Source organism: Harpegnathos saltator, unplaced genomic scaffold (assembly GCF_003227715.2).
Source record: "Harpegnathos saltator strain DR-91 unplaced genomic scaffold, Hsal_v8.6 scaffold240, whole genome shotgun sequence".
In the NCBI taxonomy this organism is placed as follows: domain Eukaryota; kingdom Metazoa; phylum Arthropoda; class Insecta; order Hymenoptera; family Formicidae; genus Harpegnathos; species Harpegnathos saltator.
The window spans coordinates 248910-275196 of NW_020230029.1; the positions used below are offsets into that span (position 1 = coordinate 248910).

Here is a 26287-nt window from a genome sequence, read left to right on the forward strand (position 1 = left end):
GGCTGCGTTTGAGAAAGATTGATCAAGCTTTTTCTCGCCGCCAGCTCTGTACTTCCTCTGCCTGCCCCCCCCGTCCCCTCCTGATCCTGCGAATTTGCCTAATGACACTCGATTGTTAATCGGCCGGAATTCGCCGGCGACTGCAGCAGCGGCGGTCATGTCGATCGCGATTCTCTCAGCGTGCTCTTTGTCCGAGGTCCTTGAGGGTCCTCGAGGACCGCTCGCGGATTCGCTCGAGTTCGCGACGCGCAAGAAGCGATATCTGGAATAAGCAAGGTCGAGCAAGAAGTCCCGTTCCCATCATCAATATCGAGCGCTTCTTCCATCCGGAGCCCTTCCGCTCGGATCTCGTGGCAGGAAATGAGAATCGATAATGAGTCGTGAAAAATGCGAGAGACTGGCTGGTGAAGAAGCAACCGTTATTTAAATTAATGTCGTCGTCGTGCGCGCGCGAGTCCTCTCAGATTTGCAAGTCGATGGTGACTCTTCTACTCTCTCGGCTTGGTTGACATTTTTTGTTGACATCGACATTGACGGCAGATGTCTGGTCGAATGAGACGACTTTTTGGTGGAGTGCGAACGATAAAAAAATCCCTCTGGAAGTTATCAAAATTCAGCCTGAGTGATCAAGATTTCTGCTTGACTCGAGCGGAAGTCTCCGTCTTTTTAATCGACTTTCTGAGTCGTTCGTATTTCATCGGAAAATTCGTTCGTTCGACCAACATTCTCTCTCTCTCTCTCTCTCTCTCTCTTTTTCTCTCTCTGTCTCTCTCTCCCTCTTTGTGTATACATTGATGTCCTCGCACTCACTCCTGAAATTCCTACGCACGCACGCTTCTTCAGTCACCGGTACGGAGGCCATACTTTTTGGACAAAATAAGAGACAAAATGATCCTTATTTGATTAAATTTAAATAATTAATTTTTCAAAATCTCTTAAATTTAATTAATCAATTAAATTTTTTTTTTCTAAAATTTGATTTAATTAAATTTAATTAAATAAAATTTTATTTGGTTAATAAAATTTTAAATTTAATTAAATAAAGTTTTAGAAAAAGGAAGAAAATCCGAAAGAGACAGCAGCGAAATAGAGGAGTGTCCTTTCAAATAAGAACGGATGGTCAGCGTAGTCGTCGGCAGTCCCTCTTGCGATGGAGAAGGCGGGTGAGCGCTGATGAGCGCCGCAGAAAGAAGCCGGAGCAATTGCGAGGAAACGCGTGATCGCGGCGGAACAAGATCCCGGCTTGCTAATAGCCTGCTTCCGCTTCCCGAGGATTTGCGAGGCGCGAGCGAGTGAGAAGAAGCGGCGAGTAGGAAAAGGCAGAAAGGAAGCCGGTGCGCGCGTGGAGACCTTATCCTTTCCTCCTTTCCTCTCTCTCTCTTTCTCTCTCTCTCTCTCTGTCTTTTTCTCTCTCCGACTTCTTTCCGCGGCGGTTTTCACGGAGGAAAGTCGCCTCCGCCGGCTCTGATCTGATAACCGAACGAGATGACGACGACGACGATGACGACGAGGACTCACGGCTCCTCGGAATTCCTCGCAATCGTCCTGAAATCTGCATCTCGCGCCGCCATCTTCGCCGCGCAATTTTCGCATTGTGTCGACGCTCGCTTTCACGGGAAGCGACCGGACGAGCGGCCGCGGCGTTGTCTGTGCGACTGTTTCGGGTTTCGAGATTCAGTCAGCGACACGTCGACCACTCATCCGACGCGAAGAAGCAGAATCGTTGAAGAAACGAAGTAGCGCGAGTAACCAATAATTCGCACCAAGGCAAATTTTCCGGCGACTCATCAATAACGCGGCTTTTCCGGCAATCAGCAGTCGAGTCATTATGGCGGAGGCACGAGCGATTCTCGCCCTCCGACGCTCCGAAAATTTCCTTCACCGGCCTCCGCTTTGTCTGAAAAGGGGGAGTGCAGGAGCGCGTTATTAACGGCGCTCACGGGCCATTCGCGATAATTTTTGCGAGCGGCGCGCAGCCGCGAACGCCGGCGAGGCCGGCGTCGTCGCGCGGAGGTCCTTAAACCCGGCGCGACGCACCCGCCGCGCCGCCTCCGTAAGGAAGGAAAGCGAGAGATACGCGAGGTTACGTTTCCCATGGCTCGATAAACAGAGGACGCGGAACGAGAAAGGCGAGGCACCGCCGCCGCCGGAAACGCTCGTTTTCCAGCGAAGATAGCAAATATCTACCGCGTCGCGCGCCAGAACTCAACTCGTACGGCTTTCTCTCTCTCTCTCTCTCTCTCTCTCTCTCTCTCTCTCTCTCTCTCTCTCTCTCTCTCTCTCTCTCTCTCTTTCTCTCTGGTTCTCTTTCTATTCCTTCCTTTCTCTCTTTCTCGGGCCCGCAGGTTGGCGCTTCCTTAAGGACGGCGGGAGATAGCGTGACGGAGGTGATGCTGGCGGTGGCCGCGCGTAATCGGCCCGTGTGGTTTTAAGCAGATAATAGCGCCGTTACAACTTCGTTACACTGTTTGCGCATTTGCGTGAGGAAGGAGGGAGGGGGAGGGCTGCGCCTCCACGTGAGAATTCTCACCGCAATTCGCTCCGCGACGCGACGGCTGCGGTCCGCGCCGAAGCCGGCGCCGCGCACCTAGTCTTTATTAATATCATTATTATTGTTGTTAGTATTATTATTATTATTAATCACTTCTCGGAGATTTCCTCGCTCCTCCTTCATTCCGCATGCAGAGAGACGCGTGGCTCCTCTGCGGTCGAACAGTCGGAAGGACTTCTTGAAGAAGAACTCAGCAGTAGTTATTAATGATTGAAAATGATATATTTGGCATATTTGGAGACTCGCTTAATTGATAACTTGAACATTTGCGTACTTATTTACTTATTACAGAATGGTAAAGGACCTTTTTGTTCAGAATGACCTAATCTATTATATGGTAATTACAATGACCTGACTTACAATTATACGACGACTATTGTGTCTAGCGATATGAAGATAGATAGATATGAATACAATGAACTTTGAATCCTGAATCTTGAACCTGTCGCTAGCCAGAACAGCCGTCATATAATTGTATAGGTTTGGTCAATAGGTTAGGTCATTCTGCATAAAAATCTCTTATCGTCTTGCAAATAAGTAGGCAAATTTTCAAGTTATCAATTAATCTACTGAGGCATAGTGTGTACTTAACACCTATTTATTCTCACATTTTCACGAAATATTTCATATTTGAGAGATTCTTGTCGGGTTTTTTGCGTTTTTTAGCTTCTTATATGATATGGGAAGGTTGAAAAGTGTTTTGCATGCAGTTGTCCATTTATTACAAATAAACAAAGTGTGAAAAATACACATTTGTACAGAAAAAAATCATTTTCCACGAACGATGAGTGAATTTTTTGCTCAAAATCAAGATTTGGGGGTTTTTGAGGTCGCTGATTACGAATCTGAGGTCCACATTCTAAAATTCACTTTCCAAGATGGCGAATCATAAAATTTTTATATGATTAGCTGAAATTGTACTTTGGTTAGCTTTCAAGGTCGCTGATTACGAAACCGAGATCCAAAACTCTTTGTCACCGAAATTATTGCGATTTTTTATATTTGTGGCCGCCATCTTGAATCCGCCATCTTGAATTTTGAGAATTTGATAACGGATTCGTAATCAGCGACTCCAAAAACCCCACAATACCCATTGTCACCGAAATTATCGCGATTTTTTATTTTTGCGTCCGCCATCTTGGATCCGCCATCTTGAATTTCGAAAATCTGAACGGATTCGTCATCAGCAACCCCAGAAACCCCTGTATATAAATTTTCATGTGATTCGAATTTTTTGAAAAATTCGTGCCTGAAAGGGTTAAAAGGGACTGTAAATGTGATCATTTTCATTAACAACTTAATAACTATCGTGATTTTCGCAAATTGGTACTCGACTTTTCTTCTCATTTTGATCTGATTAATTTTCACAATTTTTCATTTTCAAAGGATTCCGGACACTCTGTGTTTCATTTAGCTCAAAAAAATGTTTTTTTCTGAGTCAGATTGGGAACTGCTTTCAACTTATCCTCGTGGTCTCTCCCCCCCCCCCTGCGCCGCCGCTCGTCGAGTTGGGCGTTGCGAGCCGGCAATCTCGCGGCAGCGACGGCTGCGTCGCGGCTGCATCCATCTGTCATATCGACGAGGCGAGCGATGAATAAGGAATAATTTATGACAAGCACGAGCACGGCGCGTCCAGCTGCGCATGGCACAGCCATTATCGCGTCCGAGGGCTCGTTCATATCGCAGAAGGTAGCAGCATCTGCGCTACCTGCCGGTCTGGTCACGCAAGACGGACGTTGCGACGACGACAGCGACGGCGACGGCGAGGAAGTCGCGTGCGGATGGATTACGACGCGCGCGCGAGACGCGAGATTTGGAATTCACGTCGACGCGTTAGTTAGTCGACGAGCTCGGCGCCGCCGACAGAAATCGTCTCGAGGCGGTTTGCTTGTCGCGAACGCGCGCGTGGTTGATCCTTAAAAACTGCCATCGAGGAAAACCACGTTAATGCTGTCGTGGGTGAAATGTCATCCGGCATATTTTTTTTTATTTTAGGAATGAAAAAAGTAAAGCAGACGCGATTAAATATTTCATTATTACTGAATGTTAGATGAAAAGCAGAGAAGTTATTATTTCCAGCGAATAATTTAATAAGAACGAAGCAAAATTCGCACAAGCTGAAATTTCACCCATGGGAGTTTTTAAGGATTAATTCCGTTTCGGAATGTTCATTTTTAATCTTTCAATCTGATTAATTTAAACCTGAATTTAATTGTAATTAAATTAGAGTTTAATTAATTTCACTCAAATTTAATTTTAGTCTCTCAATCTGATTTTCCAATCTCTCCCACGATTCGGGAGAAGAAAAATTACACTAATACTAATAATTAAATACTTCGAAATCGGTGAGAAAGACCTTTCGGTCGGTGCGCAAGAAAATAATAAAAATAAAATACGTGCGTGAGAACAACGTTTACCCCGCGGACTCGCCCACATGAAAAGCCAAAGCATATTAAGCGGAAGGATATCTTCGCAGGACTTGGTTACAAAGGAGTCGGACGGTATCGCGAAAGCAGGACATGTTGGCGCGGCCGTTAACATGGAGCGCTCGTTATTATCAGCGTAATTTATTGAATTTCGACACCGAACCCGTGGCGCGCGATCGATTAAGAGCTTCTCGATCGGTCCTCGTCTCTCTCTCTCTCTCTCTCTCTCTCTCTCTCTCTCTCTCTCTCTCCCCCCCTCCCTCCTTCTCTCTCTCTTCCTTGCTCACTCTTCGTTCGATTTATTTTTGCTCGTAACGCGGTTTATGTTCGAGTTCCTCTCTATCAGTCCAGTATCGGCTTACTCGGGCGGTTCTCCTTGTAAACAGGCATGCAACACCGGCTCGAGATCCTTTTGTATGCGCTCGGCTACAGGCACGCGAATATAATCGTACAGGACGCTTCAAAAATGCAGGCTCGCAGGACAAACATACTTTTTTCTTTTCCTTTTTTTTTTGTTCATCGAGCACACGAATGTGCCTCGACACTTACATTGCCGGGTGCTTGCGGGATTTCTAAGCTTGCGTCCTTCCCCTCTCCCCCCCCCCTCCAATGGAAAGTCGCCACATGTACTTTTTCCAATAATGGCAAATGTCGGCTTTCGAGAGCAAAGCCGGGCATTTAAAGGGAATTTGAACGCAGATCGCCGTCGGATCCAACAGGATCGCCAAATCTCGCGATGTGTCCTCTCACGGGAACTGGTTTCGACACGTCCTGTATCCCCTCGCGCGCGCGCATGCATAACTCTTTATCTGCAGCGCGGAGCTGCGAGACGGACTGGTCGGAGGCTCAGGTGATTAACACGGGAGTGACCGGCCGGTTGGTAGATCTCTTTAGCATTCCTTCTTAACGATAACCGCAAGTCGAGATGACAAACGCAAATGCGCGACGGTCCTGCCCCTTCGCCTCCCCCCTTCCCGCAAGGTGGCTCCGATTATTCATACCGCGCCTCCTCCCCGCGCGCGAGTAGCTGCGTTTCCTTACGAGCGGTTGAATTATGCATGCACGGATTATCCTGCCTCGCGCCGTGAGGTCCTTTTGATTTTCACGCATCCTCCCGCGAGGACTAGTTACGGCCGCTTTGTGCGCGACTTTTCACTTCCGCACGCTAACAACGCTTCCAAATTGTCGGCCTCAAGCTTTCGTGGTGTTCCAGAGCGCGGACGATCGCTCGCGTCAAAATCGCCATCTTTAAAGCGACGAAAGCAATATTTTTTCATATTGCGAGACGAGATATTTTCCCCAAGAACGGAGCAAACGGATCCACACGCTTCAGCATTTTTTCCTCGCTGGAATTCAAATTGAATGCAGCGTCGAACACAAGTTTTTCTCCGCTCGTTGCATCAACTTTCATTTTTAAGGTTATATGCGCCAAGAAAATTCAATAGCAACCTTACAAAAGCACAAAACGGCGGGAAAATATTCCAATTTAAAATAATTATTAGATTGTTGCAAAAATAATTGCGGTTTTTATCGAGTATCGAGTATACAAAGACGCATACATCAGTTAAAAATTAAACGTATTACTCAAAATAAAGACCGTTGGCCGGCACACATTTCTCCCAACGGCAAACAAGTTTGTTTATTCCTGCGAGATAGAATTCTGGGAAGGATAACGGTAACTAGAAAAATCGGCGCCAAACTTGAAACGATAGAAACCGCAATTATTTTTGCACCAACCTAATACATTAGAAGGTTGGAAAAAAAAGACTGAAACCTTTGCATACACTTAGTATAAAAGTCGAAGGAAAATTACAGGACTGCCGAGATGTGCGGCGAGCAATTGCGCAAGCAGCAGACGCAAGGCGCAAGCAATTGTCGATCAGAGTCAGTCAGAGCGTTCGTGAACCGTTCCGGAAAATGTCGAGGATACCATTTCCGAAGGCTCACGCCGACGTTGCCGATGGCCGGTGATTAATAACTGCACCTCGATTTGCTTGCTTTCTTAAGTAAACGAGGCGTGCGGAGGCCGGCATTAACGGCTCGGCGTGATCGCGGCGCCGGTGATCTAGCATACTTGAACTGTTATCCCGGTACATCGCGCGGCGCAGCCCGTAGAGCCTGTCGGGAGAGCCGTAAACATGAGACTCGACGCTTCGTAGCTCTCGCACTTGGCATTCTCAGGTCGAGATAACCGCGACGCTGATGTCACCCGGTCGCATACGCCGGCGTCATCGCCGAGGTCTCGCGCTCGGCTTCTTCCTTCCCCGATAATCCGCTGATAAAAGATCTCGCCGGACATAACAGGATCTATCGTTGAAGTCGCGACTCTTCCTCCCTCGCTCTCTTTCTCTCTCTCTCTCTCTCTCTCTCTCTCTCTCTCTCTCTCTCTTTCTCTCTCTCTCTCTCTCTCTTTCTTCCTGTTTTTCTGCTCCTTTGCGATGCAATCTATTGCTCGTTTTTCTCCCTTACACGCTAATATTTCCTCGTCTCCTGATCCTGCGAGCGATTATGTTACATTAAAGCGTTTGTTTAATTCTACTTCGTTGCTGTATATTTTTTCCTACTTTTTTGCTACTATATGTAAATATATATATATATATTTTTTTTATAAAAATATGTAGTAACGAAGCAGGGTAAAAAATGCTTTAATACAAAATAATCTCACGCGAAATTTATATCATACGAAAGTATCTTTATAAAAAAAATATATATAGGTGTCTCGTTTTAAATTTATAAAAAATATATATACAGAGTGTCCCATTTTAAACGAGCTAGGCAAAAATCTCGAAAAATATGAAAGATACTAAGAGACAAAAGTTTCAGGCAAAAGTTGTCTAGTTTCAAAGGAGACACAAAACAATTATATCATTTTGTTTACAGATGGCGCCACTTTCAAGATATTCACTGATCATTATTTTTCTTAATTGGAAATCCCAATTTTTTCATTATATTATCTTTTTCTACCAATAGTTTGAATTTTGTCTGAAACATTTTTTTTATTTGTTATTGACAAAGTTGTACAAAATGTGAATGGAGGAGGATGATAATACCACCTTCTCCTCTCTACTTGTACAATATTTTTGCTCCTCTGCAGTGAACTTTGTTTCCTGGTACTAGTATCATGCACAGGGTTTTTTGTAAACGCATTTGACATTTTAGAGAAAAATGCTTCGGACAAAAGTTGTTGAAATTAATTAGTAGAAAAAGATGATATAATAAAAGATTGGAATTTCCATTTGAGAAAAGTGATGATCAGTGAATATCTCGAAAGTGGCGCCATGTGTAAACAAAATGATATAGTTGTTTTATGTCCCCTTTAAAACCACACAACTTTTGTTTGAAACATTTTTCTCTAAAATGTCGGGTTTTTACAAAAAAAATTGCGTGGCACGGATTATCTAGCGAACGGTTCGCTATTGTTTTACTTTGCCATTTTACTTTGCTTACAAGAGCGCGTCTCACACTCATACGCGCTCAGTACTCGATTGAGTACTCGCTGTATATTCTACACTGTTGCATGTATTGGACCGACTGCTGCTAATGCTCGTAACTTCCAGCTTCATTGCGTGTAATCCACCGCTTATTCGAATTACCGCAAACTCTAAAGGGTTTTGAGCCGCGGGGTCTCAATAAACTCTGCTCTACTCTTGCCCCTCCCCCTCTCGGCGATCCTATCCTCCGAAGACTCCGAAGAGCCGCTAGGCGTGCGCATGCACACAATGCGAATTTACGCGTCGTATTTCCTCAGGGATTCGCAGGAAAGACGACAATCCATCGCCCGGGCCGTGAGAAGAGGGCAATTAAATCCATCGTGATCCGGTTTTCGTGGCACAAAGATGAACACGTCTCTTGACTGGCGGGCAGATCAGCTCTCGCCATGCAAACGAGATCATCTCCGGCTCCCCACGCCTTCCGAGCGACGAGTCCGAGACTCTCTCTCTCTCTCTTCCTCTCTCTCTCTCTCTCTCTCTCTCTCTCTCTCTCTCTCTTGAAATACAGCTGATCGACGAGCGGCCATTGGTAAGACAAACAGAGACAGGTATGTGGGAGGCTTTGGCGCGAGAGCCGAAACAAGAGGAGGACGACGTAGCAGAAGACGAGAGGAGGAGCAAGAAGAAGAAGAAGAAGAAGAAAGGAAGAGAGGTGGAGGAGCAAGTAGAAGAAGAAGAAGAAGAAGAGGCAAAGAGAGAGAGAGAGAGAGAGAGAGAGAGAGAGAGAGAGAGAGAGAGAAATAGAGCGTAATGCTCGGCTCGCTGCACTCTCCTCGCCGCGCGCATTATGTACGACTGAACTCGGTGGTCTCGGGTTCCTGAGAACCCACGAGAGACCTCATAACTCCGGGACCCGTGCCACACCTTTCGCAAGGCTTTGAAGTCCCCAAGCGAGCGAGCGCGAGTGCCGAGCCGACCCCTCGCAACGTCCGGGACGCCGCGCCGCGGAGCGGCGCGATTATGCGGCGGAACCGTCGGCGAAGCTGGGGATTTATCGAAGCCGCATGTCGCCGACGGACTTGGCTAGAACCCTCTCTCCCTCTCTCTCTCTCCCTCTCTCTCTCCCCCCCCCTCTCTCCCGCCTTTTTCTCCGGCCGTAGATAATAATGGGCGCGGAACGTGGGAGTGAAGCGGACCGCGCTGGCCGCCATTAGCGCGACGTCGCGTCGCAGGACACGCATCCTTTTTCTTCTCCTCCATTTTCAATTAGCCGGCTTCGATGGTGGCGTCATCCCGCTCGCATGAAAAGTTTTCGCTGAAAGCGCCCGAGAACCCTTCGTCGGCGCGGTCGGGGTTTCCCCTTCTGTGACTCCAGAGCCTTTTCCGCGCGAGAGAGCCTGCGATAAATCATCGCGAAATTGTGATACGCCAGCGACACGCGCTCTACAGCTCCGTCTCTCTCTCTCTCTCTCTCTCTCTCTCTCTCTCTCTCTCTCTCTCTCTCTCTCTCTCTCTCTCTCTCTCTCTCTCTCTCCTCTCTCTCTCTCTCTCTCTCTCTCTCTCTCTCTCTCTCTCTCTCTCTCTCTCTCTCTCTCTCTCTCTCTCTCTCTCTCTCTCTCTCTCTCTCTCTCTCTCTCTCTCTCTCTCTTTCTCTCTCTCTCTCTCTCTCTCTCTCTCTCTCTTCCCCTCGCCGGTGCCTCGGGCTGTGATTAAACAGCATTAGCCGGCGCGGAGAGCCTCTCGACGTGGCGGGCCACACCTTTCGCACGGTTTTGAAGTCTGACCTCTCGCGATCTAATGGAAAGTGCAGCGATCCTTCGGCAGATCTTGCGGGCAATTTCAAAAGCGTTCTCTCTCTCTCTCTCTCTCTCTCTCTCGCCGCCCGCGCCCGAGATCTCCAGGCTGCCGCGGACGGCGAGTTCAACGCCGTCGCGCCGAACGGCACCCTGAGATTTCGTAACCGAGCCGACGACCTCCATTACGCGCGAGAGGCTGAAGACTGATTCGTGACGGACGGACGACCGAGAGGTCCTGCAATTCGGGAGGAGCCGTCGCGCTTCCAGGGCGCGAGTCTTTGGACTTCCGGCGCTTCCCGCTCGCTTGTCCTCCTTCGCCTCCTTCGGCGATTTTCATCAGTGGCGACGTGCGAGGCCCTGCCTTCCCTCCCCCTCTCGATGGATTTATGGTTAGCCGAGTGGCTGGAGAAAAAGAAGGCCGCGTCCTTCCTATTTCGTCTTTTTCGCGGCCTGGGAGAATCGTCAATAAGGGTGGAGATAGGAGCGAGGAGGCAAGCCCCTTCTTAAAATAATGCGTGGTTGCGTACCTCTCCTCCGTCCTCTAGACGCAAGTCTCTAATTTCCGGAGCGATCATTCGGCATCGAGCCTCCTGCATTCATTAAGGATTCACCGGGAGGTACGGATTAAGGACCCTTATGGGCGCGCGAACACCTGGTATCTCCTCGCGAGCCGGGGTTTGAATCGCTCGACGGAGGAGCGTGGAGGAAAGGAAAGGCTGAGGGAAATCTCGTATAATCACCGAGCGGAGATGAGAAGGGCGCGAGAAAGGGGAAGAGGGGAAGGAATCGAGACGTGAGGAGCGAGAGCGAGACGATGGATCGTCTGTGCCTGACGGTCGAGAAAATCCTGCTCGTTATTGTGGAAACTTTGCGTACGCTTTCACTCTCCTCTCTTCGCTCGTTTCTTGCTTTAGATTCTGTGCGGAGGAAGAGGAGTTCCGTTGGACTTCAACAGATTTATTCGACAGCGCCGCGATTGGGGTAAATCTCTATGATGTTACTGCGTGAAACCATTATACAATACTCGAATATTAGTTTCGACAAAGCAATCGCTGTTAAATTAACATATTTGTCTCAATTGAATTTATCAGCCAGAATTTTTCATTCGTTAATCAAATTTTAATTAATTAAAATTAGACTGTGATAAAAATATATAAATTAATTTTATAATAAATCCATCAATAAGTTTATTAAAATTATTAAATCTACTGATGGATTTATTCTGAAATTAATTTATATATATTTATCACAGTTTATTTGTTAATTAAGATTTATTTCTTAATGAATGAAGAAATTTGGCTGATAGATAAACTTAATTGAGATTATAATAAACATATAAATTAATTATATGTTTATCATAATGTATTAATTAATTAATTAAAATTTATTTATTGAACTTAATGAACTTAATAAATTTCATTATTATCAAGAGATTTAATAATCTCAAGTTTATTAAGATTAAATCTCTTGATTATAATGAAATTCAGTAATTAAGTTAAATTCGTTAATCAATAAACTTTTAATTAATTAATTAACAGACTATAATAAACATATGAATTAATTGTATAATAAATTCATCAATAGATTTAATAATCTCGATAAACCTATCGAGATCGTTAAATTTATCGACCAATGAAATTTATTAATCAATTAGATTTATTGAATTAAGCTTTGCTTGTTATTATTACAATTATCTTTAGTATTGTCGATCATTATCGACCTCATTGTTTCCTCCATTTTCCGCCAAATTTTCGGAGCTTAAACGTGTCCTCCTTCATCCTGCGTCCCGTCGCGCTCCAGCCGTTAATGCTTCCCCCAGCAATAACATTTTCTAATAACACCCAATTAATTATCACCGTTGCCGCCGCCGCCGTCGAGAAGCACCATAAATAAACCCAGATTTTAATTATCCAAGGCTGCACGACTCTCCCCGAGCAGCGGTGGAGTCGCAGGGCCTCGCGAACGCCATGCGTCTCACGATCGGCCGTACCTAAGTGGCGGATCGCGCGATGCGTGACGCTCGCTAATTATAATGCGACGTGCGCGGTTTTTCGATAAGATTGAGGCCCCATAAAGAGAGCAGTGGGATATCGATTACCTGGCGTGTCCATCCCAGCGATGATCTCTCGCGATCAGGCCGCCGCGAACACCTGGCGAACCGTCGGCGGAACACGCCGGAGAGGATCGATCAACGGTTACGGAGCGAGAAGAGGGCGGCAAAGGGACAAGGGCCGAGGTGGTTAAGGTTGCAGGCGGAGGGCGAAGCGGGGAATGAAGGTCACGTAAGAGAAGCAGTTGATCGTCCTTTATGTAGATGAAAGAGGGCGATAAGATGAAGCGCGCGCGCGCGCGCGGACGCATGCACGCGAGAAAGAATGAGAGAAACGCCTCCTACCGGAACCAAAAAGTCTCTCCCGAGTAATTGCGCCGGCCGGCTGCTCGTGTACACCTATAGGCGCGCTCTTGCGCGAGGAATGCATCCTGCTGCAGGACGAGGCGAGCTGCGCCGCTCGTCGCCCCACGGCAGATACGTCCCACGAACGCGAACACGTTGCGAAGACATTGAATACGATCGGCGAGATTGCCCGCGCCGATTTCGCCCCGCGAACCTTCTGTCATATTGATGGCGCCCATTAGGCCAGGAATTACGCTCCGAGATAAATTAGCGTTACATATGCGCCGGGTATATTGCACGGACGGCCGGCGGGCTCTGCGCTCCGGCAGGAATCTCGCCGGGAGACCGCGAGGAGGCCGCAGGACTCGCGGGGACGTTTGGCGCGGTCGGCTCCTGCGCGCGTTTCAACTTCCGTTCGTGCGGAAATTCGTGGAAGATCGTTACGGGAGACGCGTTTTTGCTTTGTTTTACAAATTCAGTAATCAGATTCGTAATCGGTATTTGCTGTGTGTTATCTAGATAAAATTATACAAATATTCGGATAATTTTGATAAAATCATATGAATATTCAGATAACTTTATTAAAATTATGTGAATATTCCGATAATTTTATTGAAGGTGTATAAATATTCGGATAATTTTATTAAAATCATATGAATATTCGAATATTTTTATTAAAATTATGAATATTATGAAATTATGAATATTCCGATAACTTTACTGAAGCTTTATGAGTATTCGAATAATTTTATTAAAATTATATAAATATTCGGATGATTTTATTAAAATTATGTAAATATTCTGATAATTTTATTAAGGTTATACGAATATTTGGATGATTTTATTAAAATTATAAGAATATTCGGATAATTTTATTAAAATTATGTAAATATTCTTTATTAAAGTTATACGAATATTTGATAATTTTATAATAATATGAATAAAATAATATGAATACTCGGATAATTTGATCTAGATAAGAGCAAGCACTGATTTGTCAAAAAATGACTTTCTCATGCGAATAAAGTTCTGGCCAGAATTTAATTTTTTACCTGACTAATATATATATATATATATATTATTTTCATCTGCATTTTATATTGAAAAAGTGTCATTTTTACAGAGTCATCCACACGCGAAAAGAATATGTGGTTGAATGAAAGAATTTCTGGTGAAATATGAACGATACAGAAATCTTGGCTGAGCAAATCAGAATTCGATCTAAATCACCAAGATTTCTGAATTGACTTGGACAGAATTCTGATATCTTTTCCCGGGTCGTTGATATATATACCTCACCAAAAAATTCATTCATTCAACCAAGCACTTTTCTCTCCGTGCAACATGACGTTTGCAGATAATTCAGTCCTATTGCTGCAAATGTACGAAACATTGAAATATTTGTTTCCGCGTCATAGACGTTCGCGTTGAACGAAATCGGTCCGACATCGGATTTGCTTTTTTATTAAAATTATACGAATATTCGGATAATTTTATGAAAATTATGTGAATATTCTGATAATTTTATTAAGATTATGTAAATATTAAGATTATGTAAAGATTATGTAAATATTATAAATTTTATGAAAATTATGTAAATATTCTGATAATTTTATCAGAATCATCGGGAACCGGTGATTCTGTTCTCTTCGATCAGCTTCGTCGAGCTCGACGTCGAGTCGAAGAAGCTGGACGATCGCAAAATCGCTCATACTCCCGCAGCTCATCGCTCATCGCGAGCCGGTGGGATACCCGGCAGGCGGAAAACAGGTGCCGAGAGAGGATCGCGTTTTGCTCCGCAAGGAGGGTTTTACTCCAGCGGCCTCCGCGAAGAAGCCCGCGCGACGAGCGGCCGATGATCACCGCTTTGATCGCGGCCAGCGCGTTAATCACACAGATCGTCGGCGGATAACGCGCGCTTACAAAGGCATGCTGCGCATAGGTAGCGGCCGTTGCTAGAAGGTTTGTGGGAAAAACTCGATCCCACTTCCGTCGTCCTCGCGGCCCCGTCGAGAGGGGAGAGGACGCGCTTTAATAAAGTCGCGCGCGCATAAGCGCGACCGCGTTCGCCGCTTCTTGCCGTTTCCTCGCCCCGCGTGCACGCGCGGCTCGCCTCGCGAAAGCCTCGGCTTTCGTGCCGTCACGCCGGCTTTAATTGCCCATCGGTCAATTAATAACATCCGGAATTCACGCGCTCACCGAGGAAAAAAGAAAGGCGTCAGCGCGCCGTTCTTTATCTTTTTCTTTCTCTTTTTCTCCAAGCCGACTCGCCTTACCGCGCGGCGACTCCGAGTCGTAGGGATTGTGTAACACTTCCTTTGTTGGATCACGATTATTACTTGACCGTGTCGACACTCGCTCGACACATTACTTTCTCGATTTGCAACATCGCGAGAATGTTGACAAGTCAATCGCGAGCGCGAGTCGAGAATTAACACGTCCGGTCGGGGCCGCTCGCAATGAAACCGAGGATAAGGATTCGTCGTGCGTCTGCCGTCTGGATGATCCATCGACGGAGGATTTAATCATCAGCGCTAACTGCGCTATCCGAGGAACGTCGTCGCTCGCGCGCTGTGATTATGCCGGCGGTGATTATTTTCGCTCAAACGCGATCGCCGCTCTACGCGGCGCGGACGGCGCTCTTTGTCGCTCTCATGGTGACGTCCGGTGAGGGGGGTAATTATAGTCCGCAGGACAATAATAACCGGGAGAATGCGCGTTTTATTCGCCATGTGCGCGCATCTCTCGCCCGCCAGAAAGCTCTCGACCGGCCTTTCCAACCGCTACTCGCAATGCGCCGCGCGCGGCTCATCGGGCGAAAGAGACGTTCGTGGTTTAGCGGAGTCGCGCACGAAGGATGCACGCGTATTAGGGATGCAACGATAAATCGATAATATCGAAATATCGAGGAACAAATATAGAATATTCATCGATATTTTTTTATCTCTTATAAAATCGATATATCGATATGAATTTTATTGATATTTCGTATTTTTCAGTTACAGAGAGAGAGAGAGAGAGAGAGAGAGAGAGAGAGAGAGAGAGGGGAGGGGGAAAGGCTATTACGGTTCTACGACCGAGATGAAAATTACAAAAATGAATTTACTAGAATGTATATTATGTAATTGGTCGATGTCTAGTAAATTCGCTCACTTTTATCATTTTTCACCTCGATCGTTGAACCGTATATAGATCTCCTGCTCCATGTATGCGATGATCTCCGGCAAACGACTGCGGTTTATTATATATTTTCTAATAAGAATATGACAATAAGTTATATGAAGATGAAGATTTTTAAAAGATTTTGTTAAATTTTTCGTGCATTCTCTTTATATGCATACGCCTATATGTATACATTTTTTATATACGAGATATCGATATGGAGATACGTAGATATCGATATTTTTCAAAATTATCGATATTATCATTATTGATGGTTCTAAATGACGATAATATCGTTATCGATATTTTGAGAAATCGTTGCATGCCTAATATACACGTATACACGCACAATGCTCCTCGTTAATGAGCACCGTGGACTCGGACGGGAGCGCTTTGATCGCGACTTGGCCGTCATCGTGCGTTTTCATGTGTGAAGTAATTTGCGATGACGCTTTTTGCGAGAGCACTGATGCTAACGAGAGCGAGAAAGGGACGGGGAGAGAGAGAGAGAGAGAGAGAGAGAGAGAGAGAGAGAGAGAGAGAGAGAGAGAGAAAGAGAGAGGCGGAAGGTGAGAAAGGACGAGGGAGGGAAAAGTCACCGCAGGTTGCACCGATTGACCGATCGCAATTTGCCGGGTACGATATTTTTCAATCGATCGTACACGCGAACTGAGCTGCGGTGTAAGTCCAGTTTCAAACATCGTCTCATGCGAGTTCCGCCATCTTGAGACTTTTTATGCGCTTATACTTATCCTGTGAATTTTTTGCGTATTTTTTCGCAATTTATTTCTCATCCTCCGCGCTCGCTTTTGTCCGTCAGAGGGGCGCTGATCCTGACTATGAGCAGAAATAAATGAATAAGTAAAATGAAGCAGTATAAAATGAAATATTATTATAAATAAATAATAAAATATGAAGCCTCTTCGAATACTCTTTAGGAACTCATTTTTGAGGAAAGAAATCTGGAAGAAAATCTGAAAAAGAATTTCTGAGGAAAATCGATAACAAAGAATTTTATACGTCGCGCTAATTCGATGAATATTTTTTTTTATGCGCTGGTCAAGCAAATTGCGCGCGAGACAAAGAGGGAAGGATAATGTTACTTCTCCGCAGGTGAGCCCACCTGTCATCGTCGCACCTGTCCCCCGACGTCGCACGTTACCACTTAGTGGTAACGTTAATGACCTTTCACGGGCTGCTGAGTGCACGATATGTGGGTGGTAGAGCACAAATTTAGTTACCGTTTTGCGTGCCATAACTCTGCGCGACGTCGGACACGCTTCTTCCGACGCGCATGCGTCGCTCGAAGGACAGATCGGCGGCCGGACGTTACTCACGCTCGCGGTTTTCTCGCAAGCTTGACATTTTACAGGCGAGGTAAATGCGAATTTTGCGAATCGCGCGAGATGATCCGAAGGATCGTCTCGACTCGCCAATGGAGGATAATAAATTCCACTCTAACTGTGGTTAGTGATGTTTTATTAATCGACTCGCGATAATTACGAACCGGTCCGAATAAATGCAACAGTTGAATGCAGTCTGCGCGGCGTATTGATTAGAGCAGCTGCACAATGCTAACGACGCTCATTACGAACTTGGACTTCCGGCCTGAGAGTCGCGTTCGTGCTGTAAAAATTAATTAGAGACACCGTTTCATCCCGGCGGTGATCAGACTTGTCTCGCACGACTAAGGTCGTGACGTACTCGCCTTACCCTGAAGTAGAGACGAGCTGAGAGAGAGACGCGACAATTGAATAAGCGACTAATAGACACTCGTCCTCTTCCTTCCAGACGACAGCCTGATGACGAGCGAGGTCCTTCAAGGTTACGACCCTCAGTTCATAGTGGGCTGTTACTTCCCTGCGGAATTCCAGGGCGAATTCGTGACGCAAGTGAGCGGTAAGGTTGGAGGCGCGGTGGACGAACCCATTCAGTATTCCGTCATAAACATCACCTTCAATGCGATATCGACATGGGGCTACTGCCGCAGGAGAGTCGGCGATAAGGTGCTGCTGATGGACAGGTCAGTTCACTCGACGAGTCGCGAACGACGTCTGACAGATGATAACGTGATTGAAAAAATTATGAAGAGGGAGGGGGGTGATCCTCGCAGGATCTGTCGTTGATCGCGGAGGAACGGTGGGAATAAGGAGAAGACACTCTTTATGAACTACCGCCGAGAATTCAATTTTGCCCGATAACAGCCGCGCAAGGATTGCGCTTGCGGCGAGTAAGTTCCTTGAGCGGCAGGATATTAACGTCGGCGATGCGTTGCGTGCGCCGAGACATTTTCTCAGTCTTGAACGTTCGTGGGCAATTGGTTCCACTTCCAGCCGACTCTGTGTGTCCTGCTGATATTATATTTTAAATCCCCCCGGGTTCCCACAAGTCGATAAAGAATCCGGTCGGGCTCACGCGGAGATGATCGATTAAATTAAATTATTATATATCATATGTCATATATTATATATCATATATCACACTCAAGTCCAATCGATGTATCAATATACGACATATCTATATTGATATATCTACATATAGTTGATTATGGAATTTTTATTTTTTTTGTAAATTTCCTATAATATATATTACATGTCATATATTATATTATATATTTTATCATATATATATTATATATTATATATTTCATAGTATATATTGACTCAACTTGACTGCCTCGGTCAAGGATTGGACCTGGAGTCTCGCGTAGAGTCTTCTCGCAGCCGCGGACGGTCGTTGCGAAAGTTCGCAGACGCATGAAAGCTCGTGCGAGGGCGCGGCGCCGTAAATATCGGAAAGTTTCTGATTTACTACGCGAAAAGAAGGAACGGCATTGTCCTGGACTGGCCGGAGGACGATGACACCGGGTGTGCAGGCTTTAACGCGGGCTCAGCGCAAGAATAACGGTGTATTCACAGAACGATGCACTTGCGACTAGGATCCGCGCGGCGTTTGTCGCGTATGTAAATGCCGTTAAATGGGCTGCACCGTGAGAGAAAGAGAGAGAGAGAGAGAGAGAGAGAGAGAGAGAGAGAGAGAGAGAGAGAGAGAGAGAGAGAGAGAGAGCGCGTTGTTCGCCGTCGCTACGCGCGTTTCCAGCGACCTTATACTCCTTAGAATCTTCTCACATCCTTAATAACGCACGAGGTACGTCGCGCCGACGTCGAAGAATGCGCGTGTCTGAAACGCTGAGATTTTAGCTGTCGTGTCACGACACTTTTCAAGGTTCAACTGACTGCCCGACTGCAATTTCGTCACTAACATACACGGAGCAAAATGTTTCGTTGCGTGAGGCAATTTTCCGCCGAAGTACGAACGACTCAGAAATTCCGACTGCAAACAGCAGAATTCCGTTTGAGTCAACCGGAGATCTTGATCGATCCGGACCGAAATCTGATCACTTCCACCGCAATTTCTAAGTCGCTTATATTTCAGCAGGAAATTGTTTCGTCCCACCAAGCCAAATTCTGTTCCTTTCAACTGAAACACGCTCGACGCGTTCGCCCTCCCGTCAATTTGGCCGAACATTCTTCTCACGGAGATGACGAAGTGTTTGTCAGCAGCGCAAGCTGCGCTCAAGATATATCGAGTCTGAGAGAAGAGAAAGAGAGGAGAGAGAGAGAGAGAGAGAGAGAGAGAGAGAAGGACTTTTATCGCTTTCTATATAAGTCACCGCGAGTCTAGACTCGCGAGAATGCTGGCGGATCATTCGCGCGCAGAAAAGGACGAGCTTTTCCTGCCCGAGGAGGCAGAATTCGCCGTTGCCGTCGACTGCGACGACCACGGGGGGCAAGAGGGGCAGAGTGTCGTCGCGGGAAATGGAAAGGGTGTGAAGGGGTTAAGGTTAAATTAGCCTGCCGATGTGTCTCCGGGGATGCCACGACGTCTGCGACTCGTCTGGCACGAAAATAACCGGCTCTCCAGACATCGCCAGACGCAGACACTCGTGTCGCGAATATCGCGAGCCGGGCTAATTCCAGAGAGGGGGGGGAGGAGGTGCAAGACGGAGGAGAGGGCGGGAGGAGAGAACTTTTCTTTTCGATTAGCTCGCGAGTGCTTCGATCGGACGCTATCGTCGCCGCGGCGACTCCGCGATGAAGATTGAAGTTCGCGTCTGGCGAAGGAAGAGCGACGTCGCGGGGAGAGCGGAAAACGAGGGAGGGGGGGGAATCGTCACGTCGTCCCGACGCGTCCCGCAGGGATTCGATTTCACGGGGGGAATCGACGCCACGCCTCGTGGAGACCTCAAACTCGAGATCCCCATCGCGCCGATCGATAGATCTCTCTGACGCGTCTGAACCCGCAAAGCCATGGGTGGGTGGGTGTTGTTCGGCCAAGTATGCATAAATTGGCGTACATGTGGGACCCATCCCTGCCCCCTCCCCCTCTCGGAGACGCGACCATATACTCCGCGATTCACGTTGAATCGTTAACGAGCTACCGAGGGCCGTCAGCGAAATCATACCTCCGGCTTTCCCCCTGCTGCGTCTCGCGATTACGACTCGCGGGAATCCGCTCGAGATTACGAAATTATCGAATCGGAATTACCTCCTCGCGAAGGAAACAGGTATGCCTTCATTTGCAGCGGCCGTTTAATTAGGCGCTCGTATCGAGTAGTAAATTAGTATTCTTTGCCAGTTTCATCGTTTATTAATTATATGTTTTATTGCATATTATATAATTATTTTACGTATAATTATTGATATCTAATATATATGATTATATAATATAATTATTTCATATAATAACTTTATATATTATACAGGGTGTCCCAAAAAGGTCCGGGCCCTTAAAAATCTCGAGAAATATAAGTTTGACAGAAAAGTGTTTCAGACAAAAGTTATAGAGCTCAGAACGATGTATTTATTGATCTTATCAGTTTGACCTTGGATGGCATCGTCAAGGTCAGGGCAAGGTCACATAGAATTATTTAAATGGAATCCCTTATTTTTTATTGCACATATATATTTTTATTATTAAATGTTATTATTATTAATTATATGATTTGTCAGATTTAACGGATATTTCTGAAATGAAATTCGATTTCTGAAATTATCATTCATTAATTAAATTTCTATATTATTAATTCTCTTAATTTCGAGACGCGAACGACAATTCGCGCGATACAAGGCGCTTTGATCGTTCATTAATTATATATTTTTCTTACATATTATGTAATTACCTTACATACAATTATTAATATCTAATATATAATATAATTATTTGATATAATAACTTTATGCGTTGTACATACATATTTTCATTACACGTTATTATTCATTGTACAGTTTATCAGATTTACTTCTTTCAAATTCGATTTCCGGAATTACTCTATTCATCGATTAGACATTTTCATTAAATTCTGCTGCAATCTTAATCCCGGCGGTGCGTGTAAACGACGGTATATCGCAAAAGCACGCTTGATGCATGGCAGGTCGCTTTTTGCACCGTCGTTAAGATAATTCAGTATAAAGTTGCTGCTTAGAAGGTGTATCCAACGGCCGGCGTAAACCAACACACGTGGATTTTTATCGCAACGTCTTGAGAGAGCCTGAGAGAGCAATTAACTCTGAGATATGAACTCCGCCGCGCGAAATGTTTTCCGCTTGCCCGGCAGGGAGGAACAACGTTGTTCAACGCGATTAACGATCGCCCTTATCTGTCAGTAGCCGCCGCGCAGTAGGTCGACATGGTCACGTCTTCGTAACCGCAGCCGTAAGTTTATTCCTTTTTCCAGCGGTTAATCCGCCAACGACACATCCGGCGGGTTCATCGCAACAATCGCGACCGCTTTGAACAAAATGCAGATGGCCGCGGCAGCCGTCGTTAATCGCACGCCTCAGTTATCTTGCTAAGGATAATGACTCGCGCGAGCCGCTGTGTTAATTATAACGCGTGATTTGCATTGAAAATGGCGCGTAATACTCGCCCGTGAGAGATGTTGCCCGACGTAACGAAGGCGGGCAACTCAGGGTCGCTGCTGGATGAAGATCACTTTCGTTTTGCTGCGTCTCGTCGGACGGAAAGACGTTGCCCGTCGTTTCCGAAGACATTCGTACTCGCTGCAGTCGCGTGGCAACTCGGAAACTCGAGTCAGGATCTGATCTGAGATTCTCAAGTTTGAATTAGGGGTTGGATGTGAGTTTCCGGCTGAATCGCGGCAGCAAGTGTGACGTCACGCGTATTGCGCGACTCGAGCGGAAAGAACTCGAGTCTGCCTTCGAATTCAGATCCGAGTACCTCGTATGGGACGAATTTCGAGTAATGACTATCATAAATCATTGATAAATTATATGATACATGATCGATATTTTTACATCACGCGGCTTCACCGCAGATCTCTCGCGTCGAGCTTCCAGACTAAAATTTAAATTAATAATACACAAATAATATAAATAATTGTAAATACACAATAAATATGCCAATCATAAGTTAGAAATATATTATTAAATATGTATATAAATAGTACCAGACATTTTTACTCTATTTGATCTCAAGAATATATTGTTATAATAGTGCCCTAATTTTTGCTAACTTATCGACTTTTGAAAATTTCAAAATCATTAAATCAACAAGTCAGGACGCTATTATAACAATATATTCTTGAGACCAAATCGAGTAAAAAAGTCTGGCACGACTTTTTTCTTCGACAAACAGTTAGTAAGATATCGCAAGTTAAATATTGAAAAAGTTTTCCTTAAATATCTCTTAAATATACGAGGCAAATGAAAAAATGTTTCAGACAAAAGTTGTTAAAATTAATTGGTAGGAAAAGATGGTGTAAAAAAAAGATTGGAATTTCCATTTGAAAAAAGTAATGATCAGTGAATATCTCGAAAGTGGCGCCATCTGTAAACAAAATGATATAGTCGTCTTATGTCTCCTTTGAAACCATACAATTTTTGTCCGAAACATTTTTTCCTAAAATGTTTAGTTTTCGAGATATTTTGCTGTTCCGGTACTTTTTATTTGTATATTACAATATATACAGGGTGTCTGACGTCAAATTGAACAAAAAGTTCTTCTACCCTCCCCCATTCTGCGGAACAACCGCGTGAAATTTTCAGTTACCATTAGTTAAAGGAGATTGGCGTGTAATCAGTTATCAATCTTCCGGGATTAACGACAGAAAATTTTATTTCATAATCAGCACGATCGAGACCTTTCTTATTCGATACACGAGAGCCTTATCGTCGGACACCCTGTATATAATTACAATGCGTATAATTCACGAATTGACCCGCGCACCCATCGCCGGTGACAAGTTTCAAGTAACAATTACCAGCACCAGCCTGACACTTGGCGACGATACACACCCTCTCGCATTGTGTTATCAATTAAAAGGCCACGGCGGCCGCTCGTGAAGCGCGCGGTACCATCGCGCCGCGTGGCATAACAGTCGCTAAGCCGAGTTGAAGAACGGCATCGGAAGAGAATATATCGTCGCCGAGGCTGCAAGCTCGCGGGCCCCACCTCCCGATCGGATAGAACAGAGGGCCTGTTTCGCTCTCTCGTTGCATACCATCTTCCATCATTAATCTCCGTGAAGAGACGGAGGAGTGACTAGCCGAAGGTGGTTTGGTGCCAGCCTCCTCCAGTTTACATGTATCCCACCTTCGTATTCGAAGCCCGACGGCCACTCCGCGACGGACGCGTCGCGTCGCGTTGTGTCGCATCGCGCATCTCCTTAACCCTTTGAGGCATAGTGGTAAGTATACTTACCACCTATTTATTCTCACATTTTCACGAGATATTTCATGTTTGAGGGATTCTTGTCGAGTTTTTTGCGTTTTTTATGCTTCTTATACGATATGGAAACATACATGAAAGGTTGTAAAGTGTTTTGCATAAGTTGTCCATTTATTATAGACAAAGTATGAAAAATACAAATTTTTACAGAAAAAAATCATTTTCCACGAGCTATGAGCGAATTTTTTGCTCAAAATCAAGATTTGGGGGTTTTTGGGTCGCTGATTACGAATCTGAGGTTCAAATTCCAAAATTAATTTTCCAAGATGGCGGATTCAAGATGGCGGATCATAACATTTTTATTAAATTAGCTAAAATTGTACTCTGGTTAGTTTTTGAGGTCCCTGATTACGAATCTAAGGTCCATATTCTAAAATTCATTTTCCAAGATGGCGGATCATAAAATTTTTATATGATTAGCTGAAATTGTATTTTGGTTAGCTTTCAAGACCACTGATTACGAATCCGTGGTCCAAAACTCATTGTTCAAAATTGCAGATTCAAGTTAGCGGATCATGGAATTCTAATATATTTACCTGACATTGTCTTCCGGTTGGTTAATTTTCCATATTTGTGATCGTCATCTTGAATCCGCCATCTTGAATTTTGAAAATCTGATAACGGATTCGTAACCAGCGATTCCAAAAACTCCACAATACCTATTGTCACCGAAATTATCGCGATTTTTTATTTTTGCATCCGCTATCTTGGATCCGTCATCTTAAATTTCGAAAATTTGATAACGGATTCGTCCGTTATCAGATTTTCGGCAGCGATTATCGACAGCGACCCCAGAAACCCCCGTATATAAATTTTCATGTGATTCGGATTTTCTGAAAAATACGTGCCTCAAAAGGTTAAGCCGGTTCTACACGGCTCATTTGTCACTCTAATTGTGAGACGTAAGGCCCAGGATGCCGACGTCGTTGACAATTGAATCGGATCATTAGCAGAACTACACGACTCGCAGGAAATTACGAGCGCGAAAGAGAGAGAGAGAGAAAGAGAGAGAGAGAGAGAGATGGGAAGGATCAGGCTCGCGTCTTCTTCATTGCCGATCCCGTTGTGGCGTTTCCACGGGGAGAAGGAAGATTATTAGTTAACGAAGGAACAATTTTTCCTGCGCAGAGAATCCTCATCATCGGCATATCCGCGCGCGAGGACTCGCGAGTCGCGCGAAAGAGAGAATAGCGGCCTTGCAGTGCGTGCGACGCTATGCAAATTCGATTCGAGTGCAATATACATTTACATTTCGGGTCAGTAGGATATCGCAGCCGGACGATGATGACAGCCTTGCGGAGAATGAACGCGAGTCGGATTGCGGGTAATTTGGTGGGTAGGAGATGCGAGATAACATAAATTACGAGTGTCTTGCAAAAGCGCGTTGTAAGGTACGAAACTTAGTTAGGTAAGTCCAAGAAAGTCCGTGCCCTTCTAATATATGCAAAACTTTAAATAATTAATTCTCGTGAGTGTTATACACCGGTAAATTCCCGGTTAAATAAGCTTTTGCTCAAGCATAACCGCACTTTCAATCGATAGAAATCTGCATCTAGAAACGGCACGAACTTGAGACACTTCGTTGAATCGTCTCTGATTTCGGTTCGAAGGATGAATTAATCATCTTACCGTATTATTTCACAAACGCGAATATATTTATTATACAGGGTGTCCGGGACCTTTTGGAAACAAAAAATTGCGAAGATTAATCGGATCAAATTGAGAAGAAAAGTCAAGTACCATTTTGCAAAAATCGCAAGTTATCAAGTTATTAATGATTGAAAATGACCGTATTTATTTGCAAAATAAGTATGTAAATATAATATAATATAATGCAATTATATTTGCAAAATAAGTATGCAAATATAAATAATAGAATAAATAATATAAAAATATAATATAAAAATATAATATAAAATAATAATATAAAAATATAATATAAAAATATAATATAAAAATATATAACTTATAAATAAGAATTAATTTTAAATGTATACATATATGTACAATTTATAGGTTATAATATATTTAACATAATAAAATAATACGATGTATAATATAAAAATATAGTATACAATCTACATACGTAACTTACAAATTAGAATTATAAATTTTAAATTGACTTTTCGTCTCAGTTCGATCCGATTAATCTTCATTTTCATTTTTCCAAATTTTTATTTCCAAAAGATCCAAAACACCCTGTGTAATAAAAATATATATTTAATATATATGATTTGTATGTTGTAATATATTTAATCACATAATCATCATATAATATATATAAATATAATTTATGCGTTATCCTGACTTTCTCAGCTGAATTGGACGGTGGAAGGCGGGAATAGGTAGACTTCTTCCATACATGACCTCCGCTCCCAATAAGCGTAGCTTGAATTACCGGTACGAAGAGAGTACCAAGATAACTCGGCTCTCTGTAGTTAAGTAATAACCGAGAGAAACATCGTCGTCGCCGGCCTACGTTACCGTGCTTGCCGTTCTCGTGTCTCGGACTCGTTTCGCCCATATCGCGGATTGACGTTCGGATTCGCGTGCGATCTAAATTGCCCTTTGCATTATGCGGCCTCCGCGGCGTCGCGAGACGCACGGCAGTCGTCAATAATCGGCGGATGAGCGACGAGTGTCTTCCGGATTCGGCGAGGACGGTCGACTGAGAAAAGTTCGAAGTGAGCGTCCTCGAGTGAGCGTCCCGCTCTCGGCTGGGTCATTCATCGTCCCGAGGAATCAAAATCCGACATTCTGGAAGTGAGACACGCGGT

The 26287-nt window shown here is 44.7% G+C and overlaps 1 protein-coding gene across 1 annotated transcript in view; it reads left to right on the top strand.

The window, feature by feature from the left end:
* The window catches only part of LOC105189982 (uncharacterized), a 100170-nt gene that overhangs the window by 52349 nt on the left and 21534 nt on the right, over window positions 1–26287 (top strand). The window contains exon 4 of the mRNA XM_011152441.3: window positions 17553–17784. Within this exon, the coding sequence (XP_011150743.1) occupies window positions 17553–17784 (232 nt within the window). The remainder of the gene's footprint in view (window positions 1–17552; window positions 17785–26287) is intronic.